At 44.2% G+C, this 25,011-nt stretch overlaps 1 protein-coding gene across 11 annotated transcripts in view; it reads left to right on the forward strand.

Moving 5' to 3' along the window:
- The window catches only part of PLCB4 (phospholipase C beta 4), a 177,609-nt gene that overhangs the window by 111,794 nt on the left and 40,804 nt on the right, over window positions 1-25,011 (forward strand). For 9 of the 11 annotated variants that reach the window (XM_054629428.2, XM_077176301.1, XM_077176293.1 and 6 more), the window contains 14 exons: window positions 384-463; window positions 1,014-1,067; window positions 6,731-6,812; window positions 7,520-7,620; window positions 8,216-8,273; window positions 12,980-13,088; window positions 14,403-14,613; window positions 15,210-15,303; window positions 15,816-15,895; window positions 16,335-16,419; window positions 18,485-18,575; window positions 19,704-19,799; window positions 20,874-20,971; window positions 22,638-22,673. In XM_054629428.2, the coding sequence (XP_054485403.2) occupies window positions 384-463; window positions 1,014-1,067; window positions 6,731-6,812; window positions 7,520-7,620; window positions 8,216-8,273; window positions 12,980-13,088; window positions 14,403-14,613; window positions 15,210-15,303; window positions 15,816-15,895; window positions 16,335-16,419; window positions 18,485-18,575; window positions 19,704-19,799; window positions 20,874-20,971; window positions 22,638-22,673 (1,275 nt within the window). The remainder of the gene's footprint in view (window positions 1-383; window positions 464-1,013; window positions 1,068-6,730; window positions 6,813-7,519; window positions 7,621-8,215; window positions 8,274-12,979; window positions 13,089-14,402; window positions 14,614-15,209; window positions 15,304-15,815; window positions 15,896-16,334; window positions 16,420-18,484; window positions 18,576-19,703; window positions 19,800-20,873; window positions 20,972-22,637; window positions 22,674-25,011) is intronic. The other 2 variants (XM_077176300.1, XM_077176302.1) reach the window with 1 other exon arrangement.

Consider the following 25,011-nt stretch of genomic DNA (forward strand, 5'->3'; position numbering starts at 1 on the left):
CACTCAGCTAGGGCTGGTATTGCCCCTGCCACCAAAGGGAGGCCAGCACAGGTTCATACAGGGCATAAATGGAGGCCTCAGCACAAATCAGTGAGCGATCATTTGCCTTGGCTGGCAGTAAACTGATTTATTGGCACTGCTGATCCCACATGTAGCATTTGGAGGAATGGCAAGCACTGTCCCTGTGCCTAGTGGGGATGAACAGTGATGGGTGAAATGGATGAAATGGGGCTGGGCTTTTCCATGGTATGGGCTGTGACCTGGCACAGGTTATTACCATTACCCATGGCTTCAAGGAGGAGCCTTCCCCCAAGCCAGACTTTCCTACATCTCCCCTCTTCAGTTTTGCTGATTTGGTGTTTTGGTGTTCTTGTGTTTTTCAGCAATGGGTAGAAGGGCTTGGATCCATCATACATAACTTCAGAGCTAACAATGTCAGTCCAATGACATGTCTCAAGAAACAGTAAGTTGCTTTCTTTCCTCCCCTTTCTCCTTTATTTTTCTGTCCTTGTGTTTTCCTTTTTGGAATTGGAAAAAAAAAATTGCTTTTTGTAGTTTGACATTTACAAAACAGTGTCAGAAAGAAAATGGTGTTAAATGAGTTAAGAGTTTGTCTTTTATTGAGACTAAAGATGTCTCAAGGCTATATCTGGCACCTGTCCAGGAGAAATTACAGGAGAATTTATAACTGTTCATTTGATTTATGGTAGTGTATGTTTTAATTATTGGCTGGTTTGTTTTCTCTTTGATGCCTATGCAAGCAAAACCCCGTGAGACTTTCTCATCTTCACACTGGTGTTAATTGCTGTACTGATTTTTTTGGGCTGCTTTTTGCCTTTGCAGTTACAGCACTGCCCTGCCTCAAGCACTAAAAGGTTACAGAAAAATGTTTTTATTGCAGAACAATTATTTGTTTGTACTCATTTAGCAGACATGGCAACAAGTTAAACATAAGCATCTAGACCCCAATTTTAATAAGCAATGTTTTAAAAATATTTCATTCCTAATTTCAGCTGGATGAAGCTGGCCTTTCTAACAAACACAAATGGGAAAATTCCAGTTCGGAGGTAAGCACATTGGGGAGCTCTAGGTTTTTTCACTTCCTAGTTCTATAATTTTAATAAAATTCTGTGGCTAAATACTGGAATATAATATTAATGTTATTACTAATATATATGTAATAGTAAATACAGAACTAGATATTCTCATCTGCTCTCCTTGGTAAGCTAGGCAGGACTTCTTATCAGCCTAGTAATTTCTATTTTTTTTTTTGCAGTCCATTGTAATGAAGATATGAGTTCTTCTAATAGTTTTCAAAGTCACTTAGAGCTAAGAGCATCAGATTTCTCAGCCTGACATTTCTCAAACCCTGGGATGAGTTTTTCAGTTGTAAAATTTGATAAAGTACTTGAAAAAAAGAGCCATAAAAGCTTGCAGGCCAGTTAAGTAGAGGACAAAAAGGTACTTTTAAACTGCAGTTCCTTGGAAAAGAGACATATATGCATCTGCCAAAAATGCTCCTGGTTTTATAGGAGCCCCCAGGATAATGTTTGGGTCTGTCCACATGGTAAATGAGCTGTTGGGTTGTTGTTGGCTGGTAGTTGTTGGGAACAGCAGGGCCAGAACAGCCTTTTTCCTCCTGCTCAGCTGTTAGCTGTTACAGGTGACAGGTTTTCAGTCCTCTCTGGCTGGGCAATAGTGCTCCCCTCCTGCTCTAGGATTCATTCTTGCCCATGCACAGAGCTGCTTTTCTCTTCACTAAGGACATGCCAAGCAGAGTTTTGGGGCATGCTGGTTTTTCATAGAGAGGAACTCACCAAAGGGAGCAAGAGGGAGGACTTTGTGAGATAAGCCCCACACAACTTTTTTTTTTCCCCCAAGGGAGGAAAAGAGGATTTTGCATCTATAGAATCTGCAAAAAGACAGAGGGCCTGCCATGCTGCTTTCCAGGCTTCTTTAGCTTCATGGCTCAGGTGACACCTTGCCAGTGTTACAGCTGCTTCAGTGTGTTCATCTCCCAGCTCTCACATGGCCAGCTCCCTGCTTATTCCTCACTCAGCTGCCACGAGGCACCTCCTGTGCAGGAGTCCCATGGGGAATATCATCAGCTGGAGGGTAACCAGGAGGGAGCAATTCCACAGGGACAAATTAATTTTCAGGCCTTTGCAGCTTTATGCCTGTGCTTGAACACAGAACCTATTCCACAGTATGAATTTATAGTGTGCTAGCTTGTCTGAAACTGTTTCTGCTTTTAAATATTTTACATCACATTTAGTGAGGCATAAATTGTCTCTGTTGGGCTCCAGCATCCTGATTTGTGTATGCAGGCTGTCTGTTGCTTAAAAATCCAGTTCACTGGGTCCAGTGTATTAAATCTTTGAATTTGAATTTGCACTATTTACAGGTTAACATAGATCAGGCCTTAGCAGTTAATTTATTGTAAAAGAAGGTTGCTTATAAATCTGTAAGGGATCTGCTGTTCCATGGAGCTGAATCTCCTTTGCATCTGGGTACTCCAAGGAAGGTTCTATCTTGGTCTGGGTGAGATGTGGCACATTTTTGGGGCTCACAGGGGAAGTGGGGTGTCACCCACTCAAAGGATGGGGAGAGGTGTCAGTGAGGAGAGGAAAAAGCAATGTGCTCTGCAGGGCTGCACTGGGAAAGAGGGGGAGCCAGGGCCTGGGGTGGGATGGCCAGGCCATGGGGCTGGCCTGAGCCAGCAGGAGCTGCTGGTCCTGCAGTGGGACACAGACACCCAGGGCCAGCCTGGGATGGGGGCTCACTGCTCCCCCCTTCCATGAGCCCTTGGTGCAGGCAAGGGGGGAGACCAAGAGCAGGGAGATGCAGGAGGAAGGCAGGCCAGGGAGCCCTGGGAAATGTGAGCCAATGCCTCTGCCTTGCAAGGGCCACCAAAGCTTCACATTTGCTCCCCCAGTGCCTCTTGCACTGGTTTAAACCACTGCTGCTTCCCCTCCAGCTGACCTTTCCCTTTTACCTGTTTAAACCCACTGTTATTCATTCAGCCCTGCTTCTCCTCCTCCTCCTGCTGCTGCTGTCAGGGGCTCCTGGAGCAGTTGCTGTAGCTCTGGGGATACAGATGGGAGGGTTTCCCTCTCAGGAACAGAACCCCCAGCAGGTCTGTTCAGCCACAGGAATGTGTGTCACAAGATCCACCTGTATTTCATTTTTACACAGAAGTGCAGTAAAACACCAAGGGAAAAAAACCTCACCTGCAGAATCAGAGCTCCTTGCATTTCCTCCCAAGTTTGAAACAAATTGTGCATCTGTCACATTCCCCACAGGCAGTGATGAGCCTTGAGGAGGTGACACTCCTCAGGCTGTTGGTGGTAATGCCATAAATATTCCTGACTCCTTGGCTGTGCAGTTGGGAATTGCAAAGGCACAAAGATTTTCCCAAGGCACTTTTGGATTTTAATGTATTCTGGGTGTAGGTCTGTTGCTATTGATGTGCTGTGTTTGGGAGAGAAGAAACCCTGGCAGTGAGCAGTGTGGAAAGCTTGGGAGAGCAGTAGTTTTGCCTTTTGGGATTTGATAGATTTTAGCAGTGTGAGTCTAGAACTGCATTTACAGCTCTTGCAAAGGCATGGCATTTGTAAGGTATTTTGTATGTTCAGATTTTAACACTACTGTAACGGATGAGCAAACAGGTCAGCATTTATAAAGAAAAAAAATCTGCTTGGTTTCTTCAACTTTCTGCTGGCAGAAAATATATTTTCTATGTGAGTGAGTTACACCTGCTTATCTAGAGCCTGGTTAGAAATTAGCTTTGCTCAGACTGTGCTTCTCCCTTTGTATCACTACATTTAAAAGGGTTCAAGCAAGTCTAGGTTCTAACTATGAAAACACATAGTAAAAAAAGAAAGAGCTAAACTATGACAAATGAACCTTAAATCTGTTTTTCAGTAGTTTAATTGAGTTAATTTGAAAGTAGAGGTTTCTTAAGTGTGTTTCATATTAATTACTCCAGAGTGTCTGGAAGAAATCTGTTGCAATGGTTCAGTGTTGGTTGGAGATCAAAGTCAGATAATTTCCTGTACAGTGTAGGCAGGTCAAGCCCAGCTGATCAGTTCAGGGGAGCCATGGTAGGAGATTGATTTCCACAGTTTGTGCTGCCTTCATTTTTGAGGTGGTGGTTGGAAAGTGCTGAAGGTCAGAAGTAACCAAGTCATTTAATCATCAACAAGCACAGCAGAGTTATATCCCTCAGTTCCAGAGGTGGGAAGGACTTTCAATATTTATGAGTAAGTGCACTGGCATGTTAGCAGGAGCCCCAAAGCACTGCAGGTGGAACATGAGGAGTAAACACCTGTGGGTGTCAAAATGAATGTAAATCTGCTAGGATGAAGTCTCTTCTGATAGAAGGAAAAGCAGTTTTATTTGCACTAGCCTTGGCAAAATGAACGTGTCACACTGTATTTTTACAATCTTTCCTGATTCATGCAATCTTCTCTACACTGCTGCTGTCATTACAAATTACTGCTGTGCTCGCTGTCAGCTTTTGAGAAATAAAAAAATACATTTGGCATCAAAAGTAAGTTCCCTGCAGCCATGGAATCTTGGCACACATCTGATTAATTACTTACACCAATATTACATGTTTTACAAGACATTTATTATTGGAGTCCAATTCATTATAAAAGACATAGAAATTTACAGGGCTGGAAATAGGTTGTGAGTTGTAAAGCTAACATTACTCTGTGGTTTAGAATTAGCAGGAAAAATAGTTGCCTGAGGATTTTTTTAAGAAACAAGTGCCTAAAGTTAAACTCAGTCTATATTTTAGTGAAAATATCTTGGTACTTATCAGCTTTGGAAAATGAAACAGCTAACTTAGATGCCTAAATAGGGACATAGAAATCAACTGTTTTGAGGACCCAGTAAGAAGAAAAACATGACTAAGTTTTGTTAAAATATTTTTTTTATCATTTAGATATTTTCACTTCCTGATCTTAATTTTATTAGTATGAAAATATTTACATAGGCAGTTTAGAGTGTTTTGGAGAATAAAACAGCCATTAATTGCTATGGCAACAAATAGCAGCCACAATTTGTTTCACGTCTCTTGCCAAGTGAAATTATTTATTATGCATGAGATTGACTAAAAGTCTCAGCAAATGTTTGTCTCAGTTGGTGATAAAGAGCAACACGTCCTTACCAGCAGCCATGGAGTGTTTGCAGTGTACAGCTTTTGCTGGGACACATCTTGGATGCACACTAGAGGTTCTCTCTCCAGAGGAGGACACCACAGTCAAGGGTTGTGGGTCACAGCACTGCAGCTCAAGCCCTGAGCAGAAGGCAGGGAGCTGTCAGGTGTGGATCCCCCCTTCCAGACCGAGGGATGATTCTGCCTCTTCTCAGATGGAATCAGAAATAGACACTCTCCTGTTAACCACACCAAAGAGCTGCATTTCTGTGGGACTGATCTCATTGCAAGTGAAAACAGTCATGCATGGAGAAGCTTTGGGAAGGAGCAGGATGCTCAGCAGCTTGGTGGGAATGTTCCAGGGGCAGCTGGGAGGGTCTCTGTGCAGCATGGCTGGGACAGGGAATTTGGTGTTATTCTCCATGGCTGTGAGCTCAGGGATTGGGATTTGCCTGTGGCTGGGAGTCTGATAGCAGCAGCTGCTTGAAAAGGGAGGAGGAGGAGGGAAGCTGCCTTTGGGAACAGCCCCCTCTGCCCTGTGTGGCACAGTTCAATGCCTGGGATGGAAGGGAAGGCAGCACAGCTTCAGTTCAGTGCCTGGGGTGGAAGGGAAGGCAGCACAGCTTCAGTTCAGTGCCTGGCATGGAGGGGAAGGCAGCACAGCCCAGTTCAATGCCTGGGGTGGAAGGGAAGGAAGCACAGCCCAGTTCAGTGCCTGGCATGGAGGGGAAGGCAGCACAGCCCAGTTCAGTGCCTGGGGTGGAGGGGAAGGCAGCACAGCCCAGTTCAATGCCTGGGGTGGAAGGGAAGGAAGCACAGCCCAGTTCAGTGCCTGGCATGGAGGGGAAGGCAGCACAGCCCAGTTCAATGCCTGGGGTGGAAGGGAAGGAAGCACAGCCCAGTTCAGTGCCTGGGGTGGAGGGGAAGGCAGCACAGCCCAGTTCAGTGCCTGGGGTGGAAGGGAAGGCACCACAGCCCAGTTCAGTGCCTGGCATGGAAAGGAAGGCAGCACAGCCCAGTTCAGTGCCTGGGGTGGAAGGGAAGGAAGCACAGCCCAGTTCAGTGCCTGGGGTGGAAGGGAAGGCAGCACAGCCCAGTTCAGTGCCTGGGGTGGAAGGGAAGGCAGCACAGCCCAGTTCAGTGTCTGGGATGGAGGGGAAGGCAGCACAGCCCAGTTCAGTGCCTGGGGTGGAAGGGAAGGCAGCACAGCCGGGAATGACGCAGGGAATCTCGTCCCTTGCAGCGTTTGCTGCTTTGGGAGCAGTCACTGTACCACCTCACAGCTTTCAAGAGCAAACAGAAGGGTGCTTTGCGTGGCTCTGTGCCCCAGTGCACTGGGGGAAAAGCCCTCGTTTGTTCTGTTTGCAGTTCATTATTCTGGTGTATTTCCTGATGGCTCGCAGGCAGAGCAGTGCTGCTCCCACTGCACTCCTACTTGGAGCTGCTTCCATTCATCAGCTGGAGCCAGAGGAAAGTGCTGGCAGTGAAAGCAAGAGAGAGCTGATTGTTTAAAAATGACTGACATTTCTCTGTTGCTTTTTTTCTCTCCACTGTTTTTTGTTTTAGCATAACCAGAACCTTTGCATCAGGTAAAACAGAAAAAGTGATCTTTCAGGCACTGAAGGAATTGGGTCTTCCCAGCGGAAAGGTATTTAGTGGTTGTGAATAAGTGCTTTTGTGTACTAATAAGGCGATGACTCATTCACGTTTGTAGCTGTAATCGAAGTCATTTGCATCACAAAAAGCGTGCCTATTGCGTGTTACTTACTAATCGCTGGAGGTTGTTTACTAGAGCCAAAATGTAATTAAATCTGTATGACACAGAGGTCCTTAAACCTCCTAGAGGAGGCTTCCCTTCTTTGCTGTCACAAACCACCTTTTGTTCATTTACGCTAAGTATATGAGCACAAGATATGCATGCAATGGATTGTTTTGTTGAATTTCTTGGACCCCTCCTGCCCTTTGCTCCCCTCCTTTGCAGAGCTGCTCTCCAGCTCTGTCCCACTTGCAGTGGGAGTCCCTGCCAGCAGCCCCAGAGACGGGATGGCTTGAACTTTTGGGGTTTGGGTTGGTTTTTTTTTTAAGCTTCAGAAGAAAAATAGATTATTTTCCAGCTCTGTGTTTATGTAGAATTACTGTTAGTGTGAGGTTATAATACAAGCACATCTAACAGATCGACAATAAAGATGGAGTTAGAATTACTTTGAGAGAGTACAAAAGAAGCCAGGTAAATTTATACTTGGGAAGGAGCTAAACCAGTTCTCAGTTGCTTTTTTCTGATATAAGGTATTCTCTTGGGAAAAGAGCACATAAGCTCTCTTGTCTGGGTAAATGTACCTTTGCATTTCTTTGCAGAATGATGAAATTGAGCCTGCAGCTTTTACTTATGAGAAATTTTATGAGCTTACCCAAAAGATATGTCCCCGAACTGACATAGAGGACCTCTTTAAGAAGATGTAAGTTCAAATTTAATATAATCTTGCTTTAAAGACATTTTGTTGTATTTTTAGTCCATAACTGATAGTGACAGAACACTGTAAAATTTGTCTACCTTGAATCCTAGTGGCACCAGCAATACTTTAGAACAAGCTCCAGCCTATGTTTTTCCCCTTCCTCCCTTCTCAGACTGTTAATGTAAAAGTTCCCTCTGTATTTCAGAGCAACTTTTACATGAGTTAAAGGAAGCACCTGGAACTATTTTTTTTTTTGCATTGGCTTTACTAACTACTGTAATTTTAACTTGCTCCTTTAGATGATTAACACAGTATGTGAACTAATTAAATTAAGTAAGAAATTTGAAATTTATTCTCAGCTGGAGGACTTACATGTTGTTTTGATGATGTGATGTTGTTCAGGGATAGGAAGATATGTTGTGGGAATACTGATAGACAGTCAGCATGTTTTCTGTGCCTGTTCATTTTGAGATTATACAGCTACATTCAAGTAGAAAATAGTAGGTGGTTTTTAAGTGTCAGCAATGTCAACATGTAAATCATACCTACTGTAGCATCGTGTACAAAAACTCACATTCTCTAATAAATTCCTTTTCAGCAATGGAGACAAAACTGATTATTTAACGGTAGACCAATTAGTGAGCTTTCTAAATGAAGTAAGCTTTTTCATACATTAACTCCCATCCCAGTCTGTCTGCAGTGGCTTCCTCCAGCTCCCCATTGCATGCCCCGTGCCCTTCCTTGTGTGCTGTGCTTCTGACCTGCTGATCCCCCACTGGGGCAACATCCAGGGGCAAAATCAGCTCAGCCCTTGTGCTCCCCTGCTCTCTACACCTTGGCCCTGCAGCTGCCCCCCCTGGTTCCCTGTGCCTGTGTTGTGGTGTGTGTCCTGTGTGGTTTGTGCTGTTTATGCTGCTCCTTCCTCTGAAATACACCCAGAATTGGATTGCAGTTATTTTACCTGTAGGACCCAGCTAAATACATCTACTAGTCCTTCTGGAATAGTAGAAAAACTGAAGTAGGTGTTTATAAACAGGGATTTCATTCTCCTCAGCAGTAGTATCTCAATCTGTTACACAACTAAGAGCTAAGAGGGTATTTTAAGACTTTGTATATGATTTTTAAAATACCATGTGTGCAGAATAGGAGGAAATATTTTTATTGCTGTATTTCCAGAATGCAGTTGTTGGCAGAAGTATTTAGTATTTCTTAAAAGCATCATGAGTGTGTGAAGTAGTTCAATAAACAGTGTGGGCTTGGCTCTTTTCTATTCCTAAAGCACAGTAAGTTATAGAAAACTGCCTCATTTGCAATTCCAGCAATAAATGCAGTATGTGGAATTGACAAGAGCCCACCCATGGAAAGCAGACACATCCCAGTTGGTGTTGTACCAGTAGATTATTGTCATCCTGAACATGGGAAGCTGCCAGCCTCACTATGTGACACTTTTAGGTGCATTTCCAAAAAAAAAAATCTCTCCATCTAAAATTGTTTTACTAGTTATAGTTCAATTGTATATATGTTTATACATATACATGCTTATTTCTTGGATACTTCAGTCTGAATATCCAAGCTGTAAATTCCCTAGATATCAAATTTAGAATATAATTTTATTTTTCAGCACGGAACACGTGCCTTACTCTTCACTAAATTACTTGTAGAAAGGGTATTCAAATTCACCTGAATTACTTGTAGAAAGGGTATTCAAAAAAAAAAAAAAGAGAGAGAGAGAAGATGAACAGCTTGATTACATATTTGGGGTTACAGGCTTGGGGCTTAGTTCCTATCATTGGCAGGCTTAATCTTACTGCTCTGACACATCCAGCTTTGGATTTTTTAGTGCCACTCTTCATTGTCAGGTAAATTACTGTTTTATCTTTATTTTAAAATTGATCTCTAATTGTTTTAGTTTAAAGTGTAGTTCCTTGAAGCCCAAACTTCTGAAGAAAAGCTGCCAGCATTTGTAAGAACCCCCTACCTCCAGTAACTGATTGAAAAATTAAGGTTGAGTTGCTGTGCTCTCAATTTTGTGTGACTTTAGCAGTTCTTTTTACAGAATTAGAAACATTATTTTATATAGGTAAATATAGGTAGTATTGGGTGAATTTATAGGTAGTACTGGGGAAAAATGCATCTTGTTGACTGCATTCATATTGACAAAATTCATTTTGCAGTTGGAAATCCTGTGGTGGGCCCCTTTGGATCAGGACCAGAGCTGGGATAAATTACTCAAGTGTTTTTTCTAGGGGAGGACATTTATTCTGGTGACTGAAAGCAATGCCTTTGGTCTGTGTTGGAGGTCTTTTGGCCTGCAAACAGAGTTTAGAGTTTTGGCCATAATTTGAAAGGCACAAAAGGACCCAGAATGTGCCTCCTGGAGGGATCATTTCTGTCCCTTGGCTGCTGGCCAGCCCTGCAATTAGCAGTGGTGTCTAATGCTGGCAATATAAAAAGGTTATTGCCATTACATAGGAGAGGGGAGTCACTTGGCAGAGCAGCTCTTCTTGAGACTCTTTAACTTAAATTATTTTGAAGTAACCTCCAAGGCATGCTGCAGAAGCTCTAAGTGTTATGGGTTTTTAAGAGAGCATAAGGGTATGTTACTGGGGATGAGAGGAGAGTGAGGAGCTTTCCTGGAGTTCTTCCAAACTCCTGTCTCTGTTTCACTTTTAAATGCTGCTGGCTGACAGATGATTTAATTGTGCTTCAGTATGAAAGCTTCTGGGAAGTTTTTAGAAACGTAATTGTTGTCGTGCACTGAGTATTTTGTCTAGATCTCCTTTTTTAAAGTCAAATTTTGGGGAGAAAAAATAAAAAAGGAAATATAGTAGAAAAGGGACTGAAACCACTACCACTGAGATTTGCTCCTGCACTTCATTTACAGCAATAAAATTACAAGGCAAGCAACACTTCAAATGCAATTTTCAGTAGTCTGACCAGTGCTCATCCATTCTTCTGGGAGGGAGGTATGGGGAGATCCTTTCCTATTCCCAGTTCCTGGCTTCCTTCCCAGTCCCTCTGTCCATCTCCCCTGAAGGCCCTTCTGACCAGCCCAGGGCAGTGCTGGTTTTGGGCAGAACTGCTCTGAGCACACTTTGAAGGGCTGTGTGTCTCAGAGTGTGCCCACTCCCAGGTGCTGGGGCAGGCTGGCTGAGCTTTGCTCTCTGCCAACCCTCTGGGCCCTTTCTGCCCCTGTTGCAGTCAGCTCACCCTCACCTGGCTGGGAGTGCCTGTGTTGCAGGGTGAGCAGAACAGCCAAACACAGCTTTGCTGCACGTGCACACTTAATCCTGGGTGTGTTACCTTTCGAGATGAAGTTTCACACTTCAGCTTTGGGGGAAAACAAAACGCAGGCTCCCTGTGCCACCAAGCTCTGGGGTGCAGGACATTTCCCCAAGAGACACTAGAGAATAGTATCACTTTTAGAAGTAGATCTTCATCTTCTGCCAACTCTATTTTTTAAACAAAGTGAATGTAAGGATACCCTTCTGTTCCACTGGAGGATCAATAATGAGCAGTGATCACTGCTACTGGAAGAATAGTTTGTTCTCAGCTCCTTCTGATAACTCTGGGACTTCTTCTCAAGAGGAGACTTTTTGCTTTATCCCATTTATTTTCTTCTGTTTGCTCATAACTGTAGAAGCAAGTGAGTGGGGAAGAGCCCTTTTCTTGAGCACAGAGCCTTCCCCACTGTTTCTGGCCATTTTCTGAGGTGCTGTATTGTCACTAGGGGTGTAAAGCCTTGTCATTTGTCCCCCTGGAGCTGTTGCATGCCGTGTTTGGTGGTGTTGGTGTGTCCTGCCTCCATCTGCTCTCTGTGGTGTTTGTTCTGAGTGTTCTGAACATCCCCACAGCCTGTGGTGTTTGGTCTGAGTGTTCCTGAGCATCCCCACAGCCTGTGGTGTTTGTTCTGAGTGTTCCTGAGCATCCCCACAGCCTGTGGTGTTTGATCTGAGTGTTCTGAGCATCCCCACAGCCTGTGGTGTTTGGTCTGAGTGTTCTGGGCATCCCCACAGCCTGTGGTGTTTGGTCTGAGTGTTCCTGAGCATCCCCACAGCCTGTGGTGTTTGGTCTGAGTGTTCTGGGCATCCCCACAGCCCCTCTGGATAACCCTGCTGTGTTCAGGTGCTGCAGACTGCCAGTGGCATCCCCTGAAACATCCCTCCCTAACTGCATGATTGACTTGGCATTGGTTGTAATTTCTTGGAGTTAATTAAGCACATGCACCAATGGATTGGTTGTAAGAAAAGAGATTGGATTGGATATTGCTTTTCTTATGGGAAAAAAATTATTAAAAAGTTTCCACATAAGGAATTACAGCAAATGCTGATAGTGCTGTGTAAGCCATGTCAACACCATCCTGTCACTCCAAATTACTGACTGCCAGTATGGGGGTGGCCTCTTACATCTCTGAATTCTGCTGAGACTAAAGCTTGGAAACTGTGCACCTTCTGGGGTAAAAGAGTGTTTTCACAGTCATATTTATTTCTTTGTTTTGTTGCATCTGCTTACATGCCACTATTCTGTTAATTCTGGTTTTAATTTTCTTTTAATGGAGAATCAGGCACACAGTGTGCAGCTCTAATCCAGCATGGAGAAAAAAAACAAAGTTGCATAGCACACTACAAAGTGAAAACATACAAATTCTGAATTTTATTAGTCTATTAGAAATCACTGCCTAATTGTACCTAAACATGACATATATTATGAAATCCTAATATTGCAAATTATTGTGAATTAAGAGATGATGCTGTGAAATTCTTGTGCATATTTACTCCAAGAACCTGTGCTGGTTTTTGAATAGTTAAAAACACAGTGTTTCCACGATTCACAAATAATAATCTAGTACTTGCATATTTCTAAACTCAGATTTCAAATTCTGTATTTACAGTATAGCTTTATTTTACTTTTTTGCTTTAGCTGTAGATAGTGTGTAAGACTTGCATTTTGGAGAGGTGATTACAGTGCCACCAGTCAAGTCTTTGCAAAAAAAAGGATGAGAGAGAGAATTAACAAAGGGACATTTAGCTATTTGTTTTCCACATCTCATTTGCACAGATTCCACGTGCAGTCATTATTTTCATAAATAAGCAAGAGTAAGACCAGTTACATGATTGCATTGGATTTTTCTTTTTAAAAAATATTTTTGTGATCAAACTGCCTAGGTTCCTTATGAAAGATAAAGTTCATTTTCTACCTAATGCTGAAGTTGCTGTTGAACAATCTGTACATTTTAGGGCTGCTTTTTCTTTTTTTTTTTAAATGTCTACTTCTTTCTTTCTCATCTGCAGTAATGAAATGCTCTTGGGTGATAGCCATGCACTGTCTTGTTTTGCTGAATTACCTTGTTTTCTCACCTCAGCATCAACGAGATCCTCGGCTCAATGAAATTTTGTTTCCCTTTTATGACACAAAAAGAGCAATGCAGATAATTGAGACATACGAGCCAGATGAAGACTTGAAGAGGAAAGGTAAATGGGGGAGGGAATTCAGAGTTCACGGGGTTTGGGCATTTGGGGAGTTGTTGGTTCTGAAGCATTCAGGCTTTTAAAAGGGAGTTTGCAGTCCCTGTGGTGTGGGGACAAGCACTTGTGGAGGGTTCTGGACCAGGAAACTGCTCTGCTGGAAAAAATACCTCCCCTTCAAAATCACATTGGGTTTTTATTTGCCCCCTTTCTTTCATACTCAGGATCAGCTGAGAGGACTTGAGTAAAACATTCTGGAGCAGTTCACCTCTGGCTGACACCAAGCACAGGAAATTTAAGCTCCATTAGGCTTTTTTTCCAGAAAGTTAGAAGTAGAATGGAAACTGGGATCACTCCACTTCTCTGTATGAGAGAAAAATAGACTTAAAGAAAATAAAAATAGGACTGCTGCAACCTTGCCTTAACAATAGCTGAATGTTCATAAATTACTTCAGAGAAAGCAATGTCAAAATTAGTGCCAGGTAACCATTCCCTGCAGCAGCTCTTTGTGAGTAATCCCTTCTTCCTTATCACAGATAATTTTCATTTTTCAGACTCTTGGCCTCTTTAGAACTGATATTGCCATACTAACTGTTCCTGACTTGGTTTCATTAAAAATTACCCCTTAATTTTTATTTTTTTTATACTTTTATTATAGGCATAGACCAGCAGACAGATAAGAGAGAGGTGTTTTAAATTCTGTGTTCTGAATTCCTGTATGTGCCATGTTCATTGTAGGTTTCTGTTTTTGTTTACAAAGGTATGAGCATGTATTTCAAACAGTAAAAGGAAGGTATTGCAGATGTCCCTGGTGTTTTGTGAATGAGGCACTGCAGAGGTTCTGAGGTGCATGTCCCCACGTGTGTGTCAGTGGGGAGCAGGCTCTGCACGGGCTGGGTGACAGTGATGTGGCACAGGACTGGCTGTGACAGGGGGCAGGGAAGGGCACAGGAGCCTGCTCCATGCCAGCTCCCAGCCCTGACTGCAGAGCTGCCAGAGATCAGAGCTGTTGGGGCTGTTCTGAGGAGATGTCACTGCCTGTTTGCCTTCTGCACCTCCTCTCGTGCCTTAGCTCTGCTGCTGGTGAGTGCTGGACCTCAGGTGTTGAGCTGGTGGGCACCTGGTTTTAATTTGGAACATAATGGCACATTTGGCACCAGCTGCTGGGCAGCCTGGAGCAGAGGAGGGGCAGAGCTGAATGCTTGCAGGAGCCTGTGTAAATAGCAGGTTCTGGGCTGGATTCCTGCCCTGGGAGGTGGTTTGGGTCCTGTGCACCCTGTACTGCTGGCAGTGACTCACCATGGCTCCCTGTCCCTGCAGGTGTCATCTCCAGTGATGGCTTCTGCAGGTACCTGATGTCAGATGAGAATGCCCCCGTGTTCTTGGACCGCTTGGAGCTGTACCAGGAGATGGACCATCCTCTGGCTCACTACTTCATCAGCTCCTCTCACAATACCTATTTAACAGGCAGGCAGTTTGGGGGCAAGTCTTCAGTGGAGATGTACAGACAAGTGCTTTTGGCTGGATGCAGGTTGGAAGCAGGAGATAATCCATATTTGAATCTAATGCTTTAAAAGTACTGCATAATGTACCTTGGTGTTGATATTTTGTAAAATTGAATGTGTAAATGTGTTGGTGTAGCAAATGAAAACACATGTGTTTGTTTAAGAATCTTACTTTTCTCCCAAAAGCATTCCTTCAGGCAGAAGAATGTAGAAATTGGTATAAGGAGAGTTTGTGGGAAAGTTAGGAGAAGTTTGATCTCAGAATGACAGCTGAAGAATTTCAGAGGGCTTTCTGCTTTACAGTGACAAAGTTTATATGTTAATGAGAATCAGGAAATTTATGGTTTCCTGCTTAATTTCTAATTGACTTAGTAGGATGAGAATAAGAAGAGTGGCTCAGTGCTAAAGACATTAATGTCCAGATGAGAATATACTGACTCACACATGCCATATTTAAGGTGGTATATCCAGAGTTATAGAAATAGCACATGTACAGCTTAGAAAGAGTTGTGCCATGCCCAAAACTAATTTGCAACTTACTGCTCTGATCATCAGTGCTGAAACATGTCCCAGGTAGCTCACCTGGAATAGAACACTAAGTTTATTTTCCTTGGATCTTCAGGTGTGTTGAGCTGGACTGTTGGGATGGCAAAGGTGAAGACCAAGAGCCAATAATAACCCATGGCAAAGCAATGTGCACAGACATCCTTTTCAAGGTAACACCTGGCAGCAAAGGTGCTGCCCTGCTTGGCCTCCCCTCCTCCCACTGGGATGCTGCTCCTGTGGGATGCACTGACAGGGGCAGGGATTCTGGCCCAGGCTTTGGGGCTCTTTCCTGACCTGCACCACCTGTGCTCCGTCTGCCTTCCCACAGAAACTGCAGGGAGCAGGCTTGCTGCTCTTGCCCCACTCCTTCACACCCTGGGGCCCTTTGGCCCACAGAGTAAATATCTTTGTTGTCTGAGGAGTTCCTCGCTGTGGAAAAGCCCAGGAGTTCCTGTGGGAGTGGGAATTCCCCACTGATGGCTGTGGGTGGAGGTGCCATCCTGCTGCAGGGGCAGGGAGGGTGTGGGGGGCATCAGAGCACAGGGGTTTTCTGCCTCTCTCTCCATTTGCACATTTGAGACATCCCTGTGTTTCTCAGGGTGGGGTGGATAATAAAAAACCCCTTTGATTATGTTTTTAATTTGATCCATTCTGACTTGTATCATGTTGTTGCTTTTTGCAGGATGTAATTCAAGCCATTAAGGAAACAGCATTTGTAACATCAGAGTACCCTGTCATTCTTTCATTTGAAAATCACTGCAGGTGTGTAGTGCCCACTGTTAATTTTTAAATTGTGCACTGTCTGAGAGAGATGATATAGTTTAAAACACTATGATATGATACTTGAAAACTGTGGGGGGGTATGCAGGCATACTGAATGTCACTTAATATACTCATCAATCTTTATGTAGCTTAATAGTGGCAATATTTTTATCTGTGATAAAGCTGTGAAATGTATTTGGATGTTCCATTAGCTCTGTGAGATTCAGTTATTCTACTTTTTTGGTCTTGTTAAATTCATCTATGTCAAATAATAGACTTTTATTGACAGTATAATTACAGTAAAGTAATACTTCTCAGTTGAAACAAAGTGGGCAGTATATAATTTGGGATGTCTCCATTACTTAGCATTATTCTTTTGTGCTGAGTGATAGTGATTTCTTTTTTATATTTAAGAATTAATTGCCATAATCTTTTCCAGCAAATATCAACAGTACAAGATGTCAAAATACTGTGAAGATCTTTTTGGAGATCTCCTGTTGAAGCAGCCTCTAGAAACACATCCAGTATGTTATGTTGTGCCAGTCTCTCTATTTTTTGTATTAGTTTTTTTTTAAAAAGAGATGATTTTTCATCCTAAAAAAAATTTAGGAAAAATTTTTCACTGGAATGGCTGTCCAGGGAGGTGGTGGAGTCCCCATCCCTGGGTGTGTTGAACAAAGCCTGGATGTGGCACTTGGTGCCAGGGTTTAGCTGAGCTGGTGGGGCTGGGTTGTACTCAATGATCTTGAAGGTCTCCTCCAACCCAGTGATTCTGTGAGTTCTGTGAAAAATGCATCCCAAAGAGCTGGCTCTGCAGTGTCCCTGTGAGGTTCACAGCACGCTGACATGTCCCTCACAGAAAGAGAGCTCCCAGCAGCTCTCTGGGAAGGCTAAATCAGAGCTGCCCAAAGGCTGCCATGCCTCAGGGCCCAGAGTTATCCTCGGCTGTGTTCTGTGTCCTCTCCTCCTCCTCGTGGGTGGGTTCACTCCCAGCTGCTCACAAGCGCTGCAGAGATGGCAGGAGCAGCTCTTGGCAAGGGCTTGGAGCTGAGAACCTGGGCCAGGGCCTGAGGGAGGCAGGCTAGGAGAGACTTGGCACTTGGCTGGAGCAGATTTGGTGCGAAGTAAAAGCAAATGTTTGTCCTGAGGGGCATCCAAGTGTGTCCCTGTGTGGGAATGTAGCCTGGCAGAGATGAGCGCTGCAGCACTGACATCTAGTGGAACGTCTAGTGGAGTTACACATCTAGGGGAGGGACACATCCAGTGCAGTCCCACATCCAGTGCAGTCCCAGCCCCAGTGCTGGCAGGAGCAGGTGTGCTCATCCAGCCTGCTCAGACTGCCTGCCTGGGTGCTGGGCAGGACCCTCACCCTCCCACGAGGAGGTTTCCACCCATTCTCCTGGGGCTGGGTTGGTATGGTGGGTTTTTTTGTTTGGTTGGTTTTCTGTTTTGTTTTGGGGGTGTTTTTTTTGTTGGTTTTTTTTTCTTTTTTTTTTTTCTGGCTTGTTATTTGTCACCTCTGCTGCCTTTATTTGGTTTCACTTCATGGTGCTTTGTTCTCCTGGAGTGCTGCTTCTCTCTAGCTCAGACTTGGACGAAGAGATCAGAATATCTGAATAGTTCTTTTAAGAATTGTCACTGTTTATGGAAATACCTTCTGCTCCTGTATAATTTAGGCTTCTCTGGAAACCCCAGTCTGTTATGGTGCTAAGAATGCCAAGTTGTGGGTTCAATCTCTGTATTCATTTGAGAGTTGGACTCAATGATCCTTGTGGGTCCCTTCCAACTCAGAATATCCTGTGATTATACCAGCAACTCCCTGGATAATATTCTTAGCAAGCCTAAGGTGGGGAGGGTGTTAATCACCTTACCCAAATCTCTGTTTCTTAGCCTCAATGATGTGATGGGGCTTAAATCAGAGGATTTCATACTTTTCCTCTTTTCTGAATACTGTTTCTCCTCCTTCCCCAAACTGGAACTTTTATTACTACTTCCTTGTGTGTGTATGTGTGTGTGTCCCCTTTGCCTTTGAGAAGTAGTGAATTTGTGACCCTGCTGGCAAAACCAGTCCCCATTACCTAGCTGAGGACTGGGTAGATTTCCATGCCCCAGTGCCAGTCCATTTGCACTCTGCAGGTGGGTCACTGCAGCTCCAGGGGACCATAACAGGTGACTTGTTTAGAGATCAGATGATAGATAACAGGCTGAGCTGTGGCTTGGGCTGTGTGAGCCAGGGAGGGAGGGGAAGCAGGAATTCCTCTGAGAGGAGTGCAGGTCACATCCACACCCTCTGCCAGGCAGGAGGGGAGGGAAAACGTTCAGAGCAGTGCAGCTGGGGCTGGCACAGGCTGGAGAGCTGAGTGCTGGCTGCTCCAGCAGCTTCAGCTGTGCACAGCTTCCCCCTGGCCCAGGGAAGGAGGAGAGCAGGCTGTGGATCTGCAGTCACACAGCCTCCTGGCTGTGCCTGAGGTGGCACTGCTCCTTCACTGCCCCTTGGGGTTGCTGCCCTAAAATGCAGATCCCAAACAGGGACAGGGAGGCCAAAGGGCTGTTGTTACTACTGAGCATTTTCTTTGAATTGTTTTACAGCTTGAGCAAGGTAAAGCCTTACCATCTCCCAATGACCTCAAAAGAAAGATTCTCATAAAGAATAAAAGGCTGAAACCTGAAGTAGAAAAGAGTAAGTAACATTTGTCAAATACTAAATAAACAAAAGTCCAGATCACTGCAAACAGACTTCACCAAAGTTTCCAGATTGTTTGTACTTTAGTGCTGGAAGAATAGGAGTTCCATGTAAATAACAATTGGTTTGCCCTTGTGTTTCGTGTGAGTGCCAGTCTGAGCCTTGATATCAGCATGTTGCACAGGCACAACCAGCCCCAGAAATGTAATCCTGGGACTTTTATCACACTGCTGGTTGAGCTGAAATATGAGGCAGATAGAATCTCCTGTCAGCTCTGCCAACACCAGTCTGTTTGCATTGCTGTGTTCTTCCTGGATAAGCATGAAGTGAAATGGAATTTCAAATTGCTCCTCTTGCTCTTGTTGCCAGTTGTGATGTTTATCTCCTTTCAGTAACAAGAATGTTGCTGTATTAGTTCCCAGTATGGCTGCAATGATAAACCCTGCTCCTTCTCCATCCCAAGAGAAGCCCCCAGGCCTTGCACTGGCTGCAGTCGTACATGGCTGTGCCCCTCGTGTCTGACTGAATGCCCATGGGAGCACAGCTGGAAACCCAAGCACTGTGCTTCCATTGGCAGGGATCAGGCACTGGAGAGACAGCTGGCTGTTTATCCTGTGAGGGAGTAATGGGCTTGTTCCAGAGACCTTGGTAGTCTATGGGAGTTTAGGAGAAGTTCTTCCCAGCAGGGGTGGTTAGACATTGGGATGGGCTGCCCAGGGAGGTGGGGGAGTCCCTGTCCCTGTCCCTGTCCCTGGAGGAGGTTAAGGAAAGGCTGCTTGGCACTCAGCCACTCTGCCTGGCAGAGGTGGTGCTTCAGGCAGAGCTTGGATGCAGTCTCAGAGGCCTTTCCCAACCTGATTCTGTGCTTCTGTGAAGTATTTCCCTTCACTTCACTGAGCTTTGGGCACAGCCCTTACTGCTCACCACTTTTCAGATCTAACACCAATCTGTGTTTATTGGTGCTACTTACTCTGTAAAATTTTATTACCAACTGAAAAGCCAGAGGACTCATTAAACAGAATGATCTGAGGAACAGGGAATCATTTGTGATGGTTCTCTTGTATTTCTTTGTGCTACAAACTGTTCATGTCACGACTAATTCAATTTCATTTTTCATATTAACAGAACAGCTTGATGCTCTGAAGAAGATGATGGAGGCTGGGGAAACTGCTGCTCCTGTAAATATCCTGGAGGATGATAACGAAGAGGAAATAGAAAGTGGTGAGATTTCCTGGAGAAGGCTCTCAGACCTTGCCTGTGGCAGATCCCTGGGCTGGGTGCTCCTTTCCTCGTGCCTGTGCTCTGTGGCAGCAGCAGCTCTGGGCTCAGTGCAGGGCCATCTGTACAGACCCCAGCCTTGTCACCTCACCCCAGACAATTTTACCTTCCATTCAGTGGTTGGAAGTTGTGTTAGAGCACCAACCAAATCAGCTTTCATTCTGTCTGGGAGAGAGAGAGGCTAAGAAGTTGTGATCTTTGCTTGAAAACACATATTGTCACTGTGTTTAACACTTGGGTCAGCATCAGAGGGGATTATTGCATTATACTGTATAAGAATAAAATGAGGGGAAGGATTTTTCTTGCCAAACCTCAGTTGTCCTCAGGGTAAATGTGCAGCTCTGAGCCAGTGATGTGGCCAGCAGAGAAGGGTACATGTATTTAGGGTGTGATCCACCCTGTGTGTTTTAAATGTGCACCTTCAAAAGGTGTAAATCACACCCCACCTGCCAGTGTCTGAGCCCATGGCCTGTGCCCTGTGTCACAGTCAATGTCCCAGCTTTAGCCTGCCACCTGCTCCTCTCATTTATTTGACTTTTTTTTTCCCCTTTACTTTTCAGCTTTGAGTACTGTAGGTTCTAATGGAAAATCCCCCTAAAAGCAGATGAGAATAATTCCCTGTAGTGGGGGCACACAAGGAGCCTGGCAATGCACTCAAGCCTGGCCACTGGCATCTTCTTAGATCTTTATTTGAAGAACTCTGTCATCAGTTCTTATTTTCCAAGGCTACTGGCTTTTTTTTTTTTTTTTTACACCTTTGCTAGGCAAAATACTGATTACTTCAAAAATACAGCAAAATAAAATTTGTCTTACTAACCATCTCAGGCCTTAGCTGTAATTTACTGCGCTTGGAAACAGTTTACTAACTCTTAGAAATCTAATATTCTGGATTTTATTCCTGTTTTTAAGAAATGCCACACCCAAACCTGTGAGTTCAGCTGTCATTTGTTTAATGCTTTGCAAAGAAAACAGCAGCTGCTGTGGTTTTTTCAGTGATCCTTTTTGTTTTCTGTGCAGCTGACCAGGAAGAGGAAGCTCATCCTGAGTACAAGTTTGGAAGTGACCTTGTAGATGATTACAGTCAAAAAGAAGCTGTTGCCATCAGTGTCAAAAAGGTGGGATTGCTTCTTTCATATATATATATGTTGTTATGAAAACTTTCCATGGAGGCTGTTGCAAAAGGCACTCTGCTTTGTGGAGACATCAGAGCACTTGTTGGAAGATTCCAACCTGAGATCTTCACCAGGTGCCCCTCACCTTCAGGTTCATGAGAGCACAAAGCTTTGTAGCCAACTCTCCCCTTGTTCAGGGAGGATATGCACTCACTGAGGAAGCAGAATCAGGGCGTAGGGAGCAGTGTACAGGGGGAGGATTTCATCAGAAATCCCACTTAAAGGCAGCAAACAGTTCCCTGCTCCAGCCTCTGGTGTTCCACTGTGCATCTCAGGTGCAGAATCCCAGTAAAAGGTGGAGCATCAGCTTCCTTGCTCAGAGTATTTTGGCAGGGCTGCACTCTGTGTGTTCACTGCAGGGTTTTCCTGCATCATGTTTCATTGTTAACCCTTAGAGTGGATTTTCTTTTCCACCTACAGCATGAAGGCAAAACAGGACAGTAATTCCCAGTGGGGGTGTGGCAGGGGCTCTGTCAGACAGCCTGCTGGCAGACAGGGGGAGGTTCTCTGTATTCCACTCATACCTGACCATTGCAGCTATCAGTCACTTGAATATCGTTGATGGAAATCAGATCCAGGATTTGGAGTTAGGAGTAAGTTGCTCTGGCACTGGAGGCATTAGTGCTGCTGGCTACAGAGCAGAGCCCACCTGTGAGGGCTGAGGTACCTTAGCAGATCGTGTTCCTCTGCCACTCCAGTGTTCTGGCCACTTCTTCCCTCCTCCTTGCTTTCCTTTGGATGTTTCTGCAGACAGAAGTGTAGGAGTGGAAAACAGCAGTGTGTGTGCAGCAGCTCCAGAGCCATCAGACCTGCTCTGGGTATCTCTTCTGTCATCAACTTTGCTTCCTCAGCTTTTATGGGTCCTCCCACTGCAGTATCATTGCACTTCTTTGCATTTCCTAAGTCACTGCTCCTTGACTACCTGAATGTTTTGGGCTGTTTTGGTTGGATGGGGTTTTTTGTGGTTGCTATTATTGCTTTGAGGATTTTTGTTTGTTTGTTTCCAGATTAGTTGCTCATCCTCAGCACGTGTCCTTGGGTAACTTCTCTGCTCCTTTGCTGATCAGTGACTTGATCTTTATTCTGCAGGAATGCACACTCAGTGCCAAGACAGTATTTACCTGAGATTCTCAGTAGCTTTTAATTGAAGGCAGGCACCAGACTGCTGCATTGCAAATAACGTCCTGGGACAGGCCTTCTCCAGTGTGGACATTTCAAGCACAGTTTACAGCACTCTTTACCATCAGTTTTCAGAGCCTGGCAGTTTGCACATCCAGATCAGATGATCTTTATTGTGGTATCTTTATCTGGGTGTGTTATTCTTTCATTCTTCTCTGGAGCTTCCTGTACCCAGCATCTAGTGATAGCTCTGGTTTAACTGTCTGCCATCCTTCATCCTATTCCCATGGCTGAGTATCAGATCTTGTGTACCCAAATTTGGAATGGACTACAAATTTTTGAAAGTGTGTGGAACAGAAAAGCCTTACAGGAAGGTGGAAAAGGGTTTACTTTTTGCTAAATGCATTTGTTTTTTGAGGATTTTTTCCTCCTTACTGTGTTTCCTCTTGCTTTTTCTTTGGGTAATGTATATATATTTTTTTTCCCTCAGGCTGTTGAAGATTCTGAGCAAGAAAACAATAAAAAGGTGACACAGGATGTAATGTAGTTTATTTTATTGCTTTATATATAACACGCATATTACTTACCATGCATTCTCAGTGGTTTAACAATTTTATGCTCAGTTTCACCACACCTATTTTTGTCAGTGACTCTACCTCCTTTTGTCCTCTAGGGCTTCTTCTGCTGTGCTTTCATACTGGGGTCAGGGCTGTCAGAAAACCTGGGGACAGACAGAAGTGCATGACCTTTGCCTGCCTAGGAGTATCTGATCTCATGCACTGGGAAACCTGTTCTCTGAATGGTGCTGAGATGTATCATCCCTGCTTGATTTTGCCCTCTGCCCTTACCCTGACTCCACTTTGTTTTCCTCTCTCTTTCTTCCTTTTGCTTTCCCTTGGGACTTCTGCATTTATCTTCTCCCAGGAATCCCTTCTGTAAGACTCTTCCCGCCTCTTTCCACTCTCCTCCTCCTTCTCTTCTCATCCAAGCTGCTCCTGTTCATAACCACACGTTGTTTCAGTCTGTCTTGTTTTCTAAGTGAGTTCTGCTGGTTTTCTTGAGGGGTGGGGAGGTGTAAATGACATGGAGATCAACTTTTCCCTCTTGTCTTCTCTATCCCCTACAAGGCTCCTGTGCTGGCCTAACCATTCCTTTGTTTCTGCAGACTTTAGGAAACATTCCATCCTTGCCCCTTTCTTAACTCACAGTTTTAAAGTTGTGAACAGTGCAGAGTATAGCCCTACTCTAAAAATGAGGGGTCTGCAAGGGAATAAGATAAAACCAATGGCTGGTGCATTGTCTTAGAGCCGAAGTGTCACTGATGCAGTCACAGGGCTGCACCTGCAGGGTGCCATTGCCTGGCACTGAGGCACCACAATCCCTGGGGCTCCCTTTTCCCTGGGGCTCCTTTGCTTGTGGGTGTGGGTGGATCAGGACAGTTAATTGAGATTAGCTGTTCTGAGCAGTCAAAGCAGGCACTTTAGGAGCCCTGGGCTTTAGGGGATGGGTGATCAGTTCTGCCTGAGTTAATGGCCTTTCAGAAGCTAAGACACTGAAAAGAACTGGTTTCAGTGAATATATCTGGCCTGAATTTGACCAAAGCTCTATAAACAGCTATTGACCTAGTAACAACAAAGTAGAAAACAGGCTTTTTTTTTTAACACAGGGATGTGCTGTGGGCATATTTTAGGATCAGATTTGTGAAACCTCAGTATGCACATTTCTGAAAAGCAGTTGGGTTGAGCCCTGATGATCAGCATTAAAATGTGGTGTCAGTTTGATTTCATGGGCTGCTGGAAGTTTAATTCAGTCCAAAATGCACATACAACAATGTGTACCTGGACTCATTCTGCTAACTCAGTCATTCTGTGCAGTCAGAAAATTGTGTTCCTTGTGACTATAATCATCTCATAGCAAGGCATAAGTGCTTCCAGTTCACGTGGGTTTCATTCTTGGGGATGTGCCACCATTCTGGTAAGTGGGTTCACTTTTCCTTTACTCTCCCACCTCAGGGAGTGAATGGGCTGCAGTATTGCAGGTTCTGTGAGCTGCATTTTCCTCCAAGGGCCTGGTACAGCTTCCTCTTCCTGACTGTTTCCTGAGTCAGTGATGGGGGAGAGCTTCTGCCAAGCCCCGAGCTGCAGTCTGAGTGTCTGAATACACTTTGTACTTCCCAGCTGGAGGTCACTGTCAGCCTACAGGCAGGTTTTTTTGGTAGGAGAGCAACCGAAGATGCATGTGTGGGAAAAACATGATGAATTTGCAGAGATTGTTTAGCTTGACAGAGATATTTTTTTCTTTTTTCATTTCAGTGAAAAGAATGTGTTTCAAACTGGTTTAGGGGAAGGCAAATATTGGACAGGGAGAGCCAATTAATAAATGCCTCCTGATGTGGGTTTCTAGCAGATGAGATACTTGTAGAAAACTCTTAAGTTCAGTTATAAATAAAGTGCATATTTATATAGGTGATGGATTCAGGTTTTTATCAGTTGAAGTGGATAAGAATATGAACTTGGTACTGTGTCTTCTACTGAGTGCCAAGTACACACAGTTTCTATCAGAAAATGCATATTAAATAACGCTTTTTGGAATTTATTTGACAAAGATGGATCATTATCTCCCGGTATTGTTTAGGCTGTTGGAATATTTAGCTTTTATGCCAGTGTTGTCCTACTAACTTCATGTAATATTTGCCCATTGCTTAGGAGCTTTTCTATCATCAGCCCTCTTGCATGCATCCTGCAAAATAGAGAGTCTTATATCAGCAAGAAAATAAATTTTAACTTGTGACACTAAACTTCCACTTTTCTTGTATTAATTTGCACTGTCTTTAACCTTCTGCAGATTTGGCTATAATTTTGTCC

The sequence above is a fragment of the Agelaius phoeniceus genome, chromosome 3 (assembly GCF_051311805.1).
Source record: "Agelaius phoeniceus isolate bAgePho1 chromosome 3, bAgePho1.hap1, whole genome shotgun sequence".
In the NCBI taxonomy this organism is placed as follows: Eukaryota; Metazoa; Chordata; class Aves; order Passeriformes; family Icteridae; genus Agelaius; species Agelaius phoeniceus.